This window comes from Rana temporaria, chromosome 9 (assembly GCF_905171775.1).
Source record: "Rana temporaria chromosome 9, aRanTem1.1, whole genome shotgun sequence".
In the NCBI taxonomy this organism is placed as follows: domain Eukaryota; kingdom Metazoa; phylum Chordata; class Amphibia; order Anura; family Ranidae; genus Rana; species Rana temporaria.
The window spans coordinates 80,911,478-80,921,124 of record NC_053497.1 but is presented as its reverse complement, the minus strand read 5'-3'; the positions used below and the strand labels follow the sequence as shown (position 1 = coordinate 80,921,124).

The 9,647-nt window shown below is 42.4% G+C and overlaps 1 protein-coding gene across 1 annotated transcript; it reads left to right on the top strand.

Moving 5' to 3' along the window:
- Positions 1-782: 782 nt before the first annotated feature.
- Positions 783-4,065, top strand: LOC120914457 (protein EOLA1-like). Its single transcript, XM_040325146.1, has 2 exons — positions 783-1,234; positions 3,717-4,065. The coding sequence occupies exons 1-2, from the start codon at positions 982-984 to the stop codon at positions 3,926-3,928; spliced, it is 465 nt and encodes a 154-aa protein (XP_040181080.1). The 5' UTR covers positions 783-981; the 3' UTR covers positions 3,929-4,065.
- Positions 4,066-9,647: the final 5,582 nt, after the last annotated feature.

The window sequence follows — 9,647 nt, the reverse complement described above, 5'->3', positions numbered from 1 at the left end:
CTTTACAGGCGCTATTCTTAACGCTAAAACGCCTGTAAAGCGCCTCAGTGTGAAAGTAGCCTACAAAATACAAGTTTCCTGGCTTTAATCCAATATGTTGACCAAATGACTAGGAAGAAATATTCACATAAGGACTTTTTTCATCTTGCTCAAAAGTACTCAAGACAGCAGGTCAGCAATATAGCCAGACAACAAGCATTTTCAGCAGACGGCCAGCTATGACAACCCCCCTGTTTCTCATAATAAACTGGATCCAAACTTAGAAGAAATATAAAAAATACAATATTTATAAGTCGCTGCTGCCAATTTGCCAAACAAATGCAAGGCACCTGACTGCATTATGGTAATATACAAAACAAATGCAAGGAACCTGACTGCATTATGGTAATATACAAAACAAATGCAAGGCACCTGACTGCATTATGGTAATATACAAAACAAATGCAAGGAACCTGACTGCATTATGGTAATATACAGCCTGGCTTGCTCTCCAATACATGATGATGAAAGCACTGGGAAGTCATGATTAAAGTTCACTTTAAAAAGAGCATGGGCTCCATTTACAAATCTAACATACCAGGATGAACATCCTTATTTTCGAAAATGTAAGTTATGTTGAGTACAGTTAAATAAAATTAAATGTTTGGAAATAGATACTGTGATGTTTTAACATACACATCATTACAGGCTGGTGTTAAAGTTTTGAGAATTAAAGCTCATGTCTGTTCTATATAATGCTCACATTCCTTAGATAATAAAGTTTTATTGTTCAATACAAAAGCAGAGGGAATTATGGGAAATGTAGTTTCTGCCGATCCCATTCTTAGCCCGCAGAGGGCTCTGCAGTCTGTCTCTTCCGGCTATTGCGTGTTCAGAGTAAATTGCTCCATAGAGCAGTGCAGCGATAGAGCACACGTTTTATAAACTTGTGTACAGACACATTATAATCCTATCGAACGTGACAGACAGAGGCGGCTGGTCATGCAGCACGGCTGTCTGTCTTTCCGGCAGCCCTATGCTGGTTTGCTTTTGAACGGGATGAAAACTGTGGAAACTCGCTGGCGCCCTCTGCTGGCCGATCATAAGAACAACACTCTAGCTATACACATAGCAGTGAAGGATTGGGATGGCCAGGACTGGAGAGACATTCTTCTGGACAGACTGGGGATGCCCACTGATCACGTGCAGCAACTCTTAGATAAAGGGGAGCAGTTTGGCAGGGGAGTCATTGCTGGTATGTATTCTGGTTTTATTTTATGTGCTACCTGATTATCTTTTTTATACTCCTAATATAAAGAGAACCTATAGGGTAAAGTCTCGCAAGAGTAAAGTTGGGTGGAAAAAAATTAACACTGGAGGAAAAACAGTTTTGATCTCATGCTCCAAGGTCATGTGACTTAAAGCCTAGGTATTGGAGTGACAGCTGTTTGCATACAGCCACCTGTACAGATCAGTGACAGGCTGCGCTTGTGCTTGTGTCAGAGCATATCCAATCTCTTTATTTATACACGGACAGATGATTATCCTTGGAATAAACATTCTGCTCAGATGTGCAATGACACGCATAGAGCTGCAGCCTGTCATTGATTTGTGCAGATGGCTGTACACAAACATCTGTCACTCCTAGCTGCATAAACCTATGCTTTCTCCATACTGTACAGCCCTTCGCACCCATAAGAATGAGGCCCCAGCCATAACCAGAAAGCTGACACAGATTTTTGGTAAAATATAAAAGATTATGTTAAGCTAAGTAAGTAGATATCTAACATGTTGCGCTTTAAAATTGCATACACTGGGGGTGTATGCGTGCCTTCTGACATGACGGACATGTTCTGAGTGAGCTCCGGGGCTCCGTCTGCTCTCCGAGACCTCTGTACAGTGAAGTTAGCCAGCTGAAGCATTGGGGGTAAGCCTGATTGAACGTCCTTCTCCCTGGGCACCCCATGGGAAAGATTGGCCAGCAGCAGCGCTGCCACAATCCGCTATTTGGGCCGTGTAAGGGATCAGACATGGACCGCTACATCACTAGGCCGCAATCCTCGGCCTCAAGTTTCCCAGCCGACCCCCTCGCCACGATGGATCCATTGTTGGGCATAGTATATATCGTCCCCTTTAAGAATCGGCATTGTGGACTCTGACCGCGGGTCCAAAATTTGATGTCCGTGGGGATACGCGCGATCATGTCACGGTGAGGAAGGAAATGCTAATTTAAACAAGGATTTCCCCAGTCTTCCTAGTGACAGGACAGTGATCACAGCTTCCTGTAATCGGAAGCGGTGATCACTGTTGTGTCACACACAGCCCATCCCCCCTACAGTTAGAAGCACTCCCTAGGGCAAACTTAACCCCTTCACTGCCAGTGTCATTTTCACAGTAATCAGTGCATTTGTATAGCACTGATCGCTGTAAAAATTACAATGGTCCCAAAAATGTGTCAAAAGTGTCCACCATAAAGTCGCAGTCACGATAAAAATTGCTGATTGCCACCATTACTAGAAACAATAATAATAATAAAAATGGCATAATTCTATCCCCTATTTTTGTAGACGCTATTACTTTTGCGCAAACCAATCAATATATGCGATATTTTTATTTTATTTTTTTACCAAAAATATGTAGAAGAATACATATCAGCCTAAACTGAGGAAAAAAAAAATGTCCTTTTTATATATATATATATATATATATATATATATATATATACCACAATCATGGCTGTGGCTATGAGCGTGATATCACCACTCCCGTCTGAGGAAATTATGTACATATGGCAGCCAGGAAAAGGTTAAAAGAGCATTTTTACTCTCTAACAGTAATTATTATAATACAGGATTTATATAGCACCAACAGTTTGCGCAGTGCTTTACAATATAAAGGGTGACAATACACCAACAGTACAATTCAAAACAAGAGGATTAAAGGAGTCCTGCTCCTGCAAGCTTACAATCTAAGAGGGAGGGCATGAGCTCATGCTTGTTCAGATACAAATTCGAACCCATCAGAGCTATCCTGCTGGGAAGCTGTCAATCAACAGCCATTATAGGTGGCAGAGGCATTCCTCACGCCGCAGACACATGTATACACGCCCCTTGCCGCAGACACATGTATACACGCCCCTTGCCGCAGACACATGTATACACGCCCCTTGCCGCAGACACATGTATACACGCCCCTTGCCTATGTGCACCTGTGGGGTGAGAAATGCCTTCATCGCCTATGATTGGTCTTCGGCTTTGACAGCTTACCGGTGAGACAACTCGGGCAGGTCCGCACTCCTATCCAAATATGCCTGAGCTCATCCCTAGTCTATGCTAAGGTTAGTGAGGTTTACCCCTAATTTTTGCCCTGTGAACAACCTTTTTACCAGACAGAAAGTGAGGAAATCTCTCCAACACAACCTTCGATTGCAGTAAACCCTGACAGGAGTTCTAATCCTTTCACACTCTATCCAAAAAAAAAACAACTACTACACTTTGAGAGGATCAGCTGCTTTCCTGAAGAACTTCTCTTTTAGCAGAGATTACATGATCAAATGCCTAATCTTCTGGTCACATTAGTAGAGCAGGGAGCCAATAGCAACATTTTCTCCAGGATTGGGATTTTAGGGCAATTTCTTTTTTCTCATTCCCAGTAATATAGAAACATACTGTAGCTTTCTGCATGGAAAACTCTATATATACTCAACCAATGTATTTATTCTCCTCTTCTATAAACAGGTCTTATTGACATTGGTGATACCTGGCAATGTGCAGATGATGTGCCCACTGAAGACACCCTGGAACTTGAAAATAAAGCTCTGCTGATTGGTCTGCAAGAGAAATACCTGACTGCTGTTTCCAACCCCAGGTGGTTATTGGAACCAATTCCAGCGAGAGGCGGCAAAGACATTTGGACAGTGACCATCCCCTATCATTTAATACCTTCATAACTGGATGGCATTACAGCTGCAAGTTCTGAAAAAAAAAAACATGTCTACTTTTGTGCTGTATAATTTTGTACCAAACGTGAATGATAAATGGAATAAGTGTACTTCACACACCTTTGGCAAGTAAACAGTTAAATTATGAGGTTGTTCACTAGACTGCCTTCAGGCTGGATTCACACCTATGCAGTTTTAGTGCTTTTTGCAATTTGCAGATTTGCACTACAGTTCATTTAACATTGTTTCCTATGGAACACATTCTGTAGTGCAAATCTGCAAAATGCACTAAAACTGCATAGGTGTGAATCCAGCCTCGACACATACACCAGATACCAGCAAAATAATCAGTAGATTCTTGCGGCTGAGATGACGTATACGCTAAGAAGTGTATGAGAATAGCAGCGGCGCTGTTCATATGTATCTGCACACTAGAGGTCGACCGATATGGGTTTTTCTCTGGCCGATGCCGATATCTAGAAATTGCAGCGGCCGATATATGATGCCTAATTTTTTGGGGGCAATATGTTAGCCAGTGATGGCGAACCTTGGCACCCCAGATGTTTTGGAACTACATTTCCCATGATGCTCATGCCCTCTGCAGTGTAGCTGAGTATCATGGGAAATGTAGTTCCAAAACATCTGGGGTGCCAAGGTTCGCCATCACTGTGTTAGGACAATAAAAAAAAAAAAAAAATTCCCCTTCATCTCATAAAATCTAACAGTTGCACCCCTTTCACACTGGGGTGTTTTTCAGGCGCTTTTGGGCTAAAAATATCACCTGTAAAGTGCCTGCAAAACGGCTCCCCTGCAGTCTCAGTGGGAACGCCCGAGTGCTTTCACACTGAGGCAGTGCGCTGGCAGGACATTAAAAAAAGTCCAGCAAGCAGCATCTTTGGAGCAGTGTATACCGCTCCTCCACCACTCCTGCTCATTGAAATGAATGGGCACTGCTGCCGAAGCGCCTGCAGGCCTTCAGACCGTTGTCCTCTGGTTAACCTATCGTGTGTACGAGGCTTCACAGGTTAATCAGAAACCTTTCTGATAAGCAAACATTTATTACTTTACTGTTAAAAAAAAGAAAAAAAAAAAGCTTAAAATGTGTGAAACACATTAAGAGGACAGATTGCTTACCAGTACTGAAACCCAAAGTATGGGACTTTTAGTACTCATGTCCAGGGGCAGACTGACAACTCATAGGGCCCCTGGGAAATAGGAGATTATAGGGCCCCCAGGCAATAGATTATGGGGCCACACAGAATACACATACACACACTGAAAAGGTACTGGAGAGGCGGGGCAACTATAATCTTGGGATTTTTTAGACCAAACAGATGTCGGTAAGGGACATTTCAGGGACAGGTGTAAAAAAAAACACAGATTTTTACATACTGTCCCTGGTTTTACTGAGGCTGGCAACTCTGATGGGGCACCGTAGTGGCATGGGGAGACTTCTTTCCGGCAAGGTCCGGCAGCCTTAATCCCCAGTGCGCATGCGCCGCTGCATTCAGCGGCTAGTTGCGAGGGAAATATCTCCTAAACCGTAAAGGTTTAGGAGATATTTTTTTTACCTACAGGTAATTATAGGCTTACTTGTAGGTAAAAGTAAAAAAAAAAAAAAAAACGATACAACCGCTTTAAAGGCATTAAAATATGTGCAGCACTATTACATCCAAATGATAAAATCACATAATCATCATAAACAGATTTGAGAAATATGGCACCTTTTCACACGATAAGCCCGCTCGGATCCACCTGTCTGTTTTTCAGGGGGATGCAAGCGGGCCACCCATTGACTCCTATGGGCAGGCGGATGTTAGCGGACATGTGTCCACTGACACCCATCTGCCATCCGATCAGCTCAAGACAGACGTATAGCGATACGTTCGCCATCCGTCTTGGTGGATCGAATCGAATGAGATCTGATAAAAACGGACATGCTGTCTGTTTTTGTAAGATATTCCCATAAAAAACTAGCGGGGCACTGATGGGTATGGTCGCCACATCATCCCTTTAATCCAAGTCACACATTAATTACACAGGTTCTGTGGCTGATTAAGGTGGTAATTAAACTCACTTGGTGCCTTATCTGCATTGAATCAGCCTCAGAGCCTGAGTATATCATATGTCTCCCGGATTGAAGGGATGATGTGGCAACCCTACTAACAGGTCCCTCCCTGCTCAGTGAGCAGAGAGGGACCTGTCAACAGAGCGATCTGCCCCGTGTGAATGAGGCCTAAGTCTTCAGGCGAGCCTCAATAAGCCATATCTAGCGCTCTTTGTAAAAGTTAAAAAAAGGACACATACTAAAATGGATAAAGTGCATGAGTTTACCTAGTGACGTCATCACGCCTGCCCACACAGATTAGGAAGCAAGCAGCAGGTGCTGTGTGTTTTTGGATGCCTGCAGCCAAACCTGATCTACAGAATACAACCCAGCTGATGTATTTTATCTGATATTCACTTAAAAAAATTACTTATGTGAGCATTTTTTTAATGCATTTTATTAAATAAAATCCACTTGTAATATACAGCATTAATTGATCTATTTTACCGGCACCAGATGACAAATACCAACAGTGTGTAGTCAGTAGCTGATGCCACTTATTGTGCTTTATTGAGGTTTATATGTTGGCTATGAGTGAGTCATTTTTGCATTGGAACGTATGATATTATTTGCCTAGGCTTGGAAACCAGGAAGTAACTGAAGAAAGGTAAAAAAAAAAAGTTTTAAATCAAATTCTATTTGCTTCGCTTTAAATATGGGAGTACAGAATACAAATCGGGGTCCATTAACAGCTGTTTTAAAACACTTTAATGCATTTAGACAGGTTAGACGTTGTTTTAAAATGCTGGTAGATCATATCCATACAATTGGTTGACATGCGTTTTCCTGCACTGTCCTATTGATGGCTGAGACAGAGCATGAAAAACAAAATTTTGGCTTAAAGTGGAACTTCACCCAAAAAGATGCAGGGACCAAAGCCTGATGAAGAAATCGGGGAAGGTAAGTGTCCCATTATTTAAAGTCAGCAGCTATAGTTTTTGTATCTGCCGACTTCATTTTTGAACAATTGACTGGACGACCACTTGCCGACCAGCCGTCGCAGATATACTGCGGTAGGGCGGCTCTGTTGCACAAACCACCATACCTGTACAGCGGTTTGGTTAATAGCTATAGCTGGCGTGTGCCGATGTCCACCGGTCACCCGCAACTCACTCCACAGAGAGAAGCAGAACGGGAATCTGCCTGATGGGAGTACAGTACAATAGTCATCAGGAACAGCGATCTCTCTGTACTCCCAGTCAGTCCACTCCCCCCACAGTTAGAAACACCTCCCTAGGACACAATTAACCCCTTGATCGTCCCCCTAGTGTTAACCCCTTCCCTGCCAGTTTCATTTATACAGTAATCATTGGCTATTTTTTTGTAATTATTGGTGAGATACTCCCAATAGAAACATATCTAAAGGGATGCAGGCCCAGGAACATATCCCTAAAGGGATGCAGGCCCAGGAACATATCCCTAAAGGGATGCAGGCCCAGCAGCCTTCCTCATTTGTGCTCTGCAGCTGCCACAGCTGACTGAGAATTATGAAACCACTCCCATTAAACCCACTTAGTGCAGAGGCACAGACAAACACATATGGATTTCTTCTTTATAACAAAAAGGTAGGAATCTGCAACAAAGGTTGTTATAAAAAGTATATATATAAAATTATATTGCGCTAAACAAATCTAAGTGTATATATAGTGTGAATAGGCAGCCAACATACCAGTGGATAAGTGTAAACAGAAAAAAAGGAAATAAATGTAGCGCCAACACTATAAAGAAAAAAAGTAACCACTGAATGGTTATGAGGATGTGACCTCTATAGTGAGAATAGTATTAAGAAGACAAAATCTTATAGATTGATCTTAATAAATACCAGAGCTAGATTTAACTCTGAGTGCTAAAATATACTTAAGTGGCATATAAAAGCATACAAAAGAAAATTCTTATGTAATAAATGATTGTAAGTGTAATTAAACACAAAAAACACAAATAAACGTTCTGAAAAATCAGAAGGGGGGGGGGGGGGAAGGGAAAAAAAATGGGGCACTTCCAAAGCTTCCCCAGAAAACTGATAGTCACTTCAGTTCAAAAAGAACGCCTCTTCTATAACAATGGAGAATCCTTTCCCTCAGAAAATACGCATCTTCAATTCCTTGGCATATAAAAGTTAAGGTACCCTTACCAGCTTTCGTTGACCCACAGCTCACCATATGGTGGGTAGGTCCTCAAGGCTTATATATGCTGGCCGTCCTTCAGTTGCACCAATAGGTCGATGGATATCCCAATTCCGATGTTCCGGATGGATCCCAGGAGGAAAGTAGGTAACAGCAGCCAGAGGAACGTCACATAAGATGATAAGGAGGAGGAACTCCCGATTTCATAGGTGATATGAGAAAAGAGGGAAAAAACACCTCCTCATAGTGTAGAAATTTATTTAAAATTCTTGATCAAAGAATGTTTATAACAAACACAAGGAGATAGTCCAAATCTCATAAAAATGAAGTACACAGCAGGAAAATCGTCCACAGTTTAAAAAAGTAAAATTGTAAAAGGACCCAAACGATAAAGACACTCGTTCACCACGGCACATCAAAAGGAAAAATCCACAGCAGGCAGATAACATGAACTGGCACAGTATTGGTAATATGGATCAGACTTTTAACCGACCGGTTTCGTCTCCACAGACATCAACAGGGTTATAGAGCTGACCCACACATCTACCTGCGCCTATATATAGCCCTATGATTAGCTTACCTGTGATCTACACCTGACACTCTGTTCCCCTCGGGCGTGCGTTTCACTCACTGCTATTTCCTCTTCCTGCGTTCCAACCACCGGAAGTGGAACAAGAACGCGGCTGAGGATACCAATCGCAGTGCTGCGATGTATGACGTCATCTCCTCCCGTCCCACATGGCAACCTCTGTCCAATGTGAGGATGCGGGACAAGGGAATTGTTCCGCCCCCACCTGACAGCGAATCAGGGTCACAGACTGAACATCCATGAAACAACTCGCTGAGGGGGCTGGCGGTGATGCGCGCATAGTCAATTGGCCACGACGGTATGCGTGTCAGCTGACGTCGGGCGTGATGACGTATGCGTTCCATCTAACGCATCCCAGGGGAATCATTGATGAATGAGAGGCATGAGCTACAACTATAGACCTCTGTAGTGAAAACGATTCTTAAGCAATAAATATAATGCATAAGGTCCCCGGGATAGTGTATACAGATTGATCACAGGTAATATGCATCCCCAATAAATTGGTTAATACAAGCAATCATATTTGTATTAGATGTATGGTAATTTGTCATAAACATCCTCTATATATAAAAAATATAATAAATAAACACAAAGAAGGAGATAATAATGTATACTAATAAATAACCAGGATGGAGATTCATGATTGATTTATGAATGAGTTCACGTCCCACTCCACGTTAAGGCCGTGGGGCGTATAACTCTTTAGCTGGTATATCCAGTATACCTCTAACTTAGATACACCACGCGTACCTGGTTCACCTCTCCAATGAGGTACAAAGTGGTCTATAATTTGGAACAAAGTTCCCTCGACCTTCTTATTGTGGTGTTCCAAGTAGTGTCTTGGCACAGTGTGTTTAGGGTACCCCGCCAAAATCTTGGCAATATGTTCACCTGCCCTTGTGGAAAAGT

Coding starts and splice junctions, on each gene's coding strand:
- LOC120914457 (XM_040325146.1), top strand. CDS start 982: ATGCAGCACGGCTGTCTGTCTTTCCGGCAGCCCTATGCTGGTTTGCTT. Junction 1,235..3,716: donor TGGCAGGGGAGTCATTGCTG/GTATGTATTCTG, acceptor TTCTATAAACAG/GTCTTATTGACATTGGTGAT.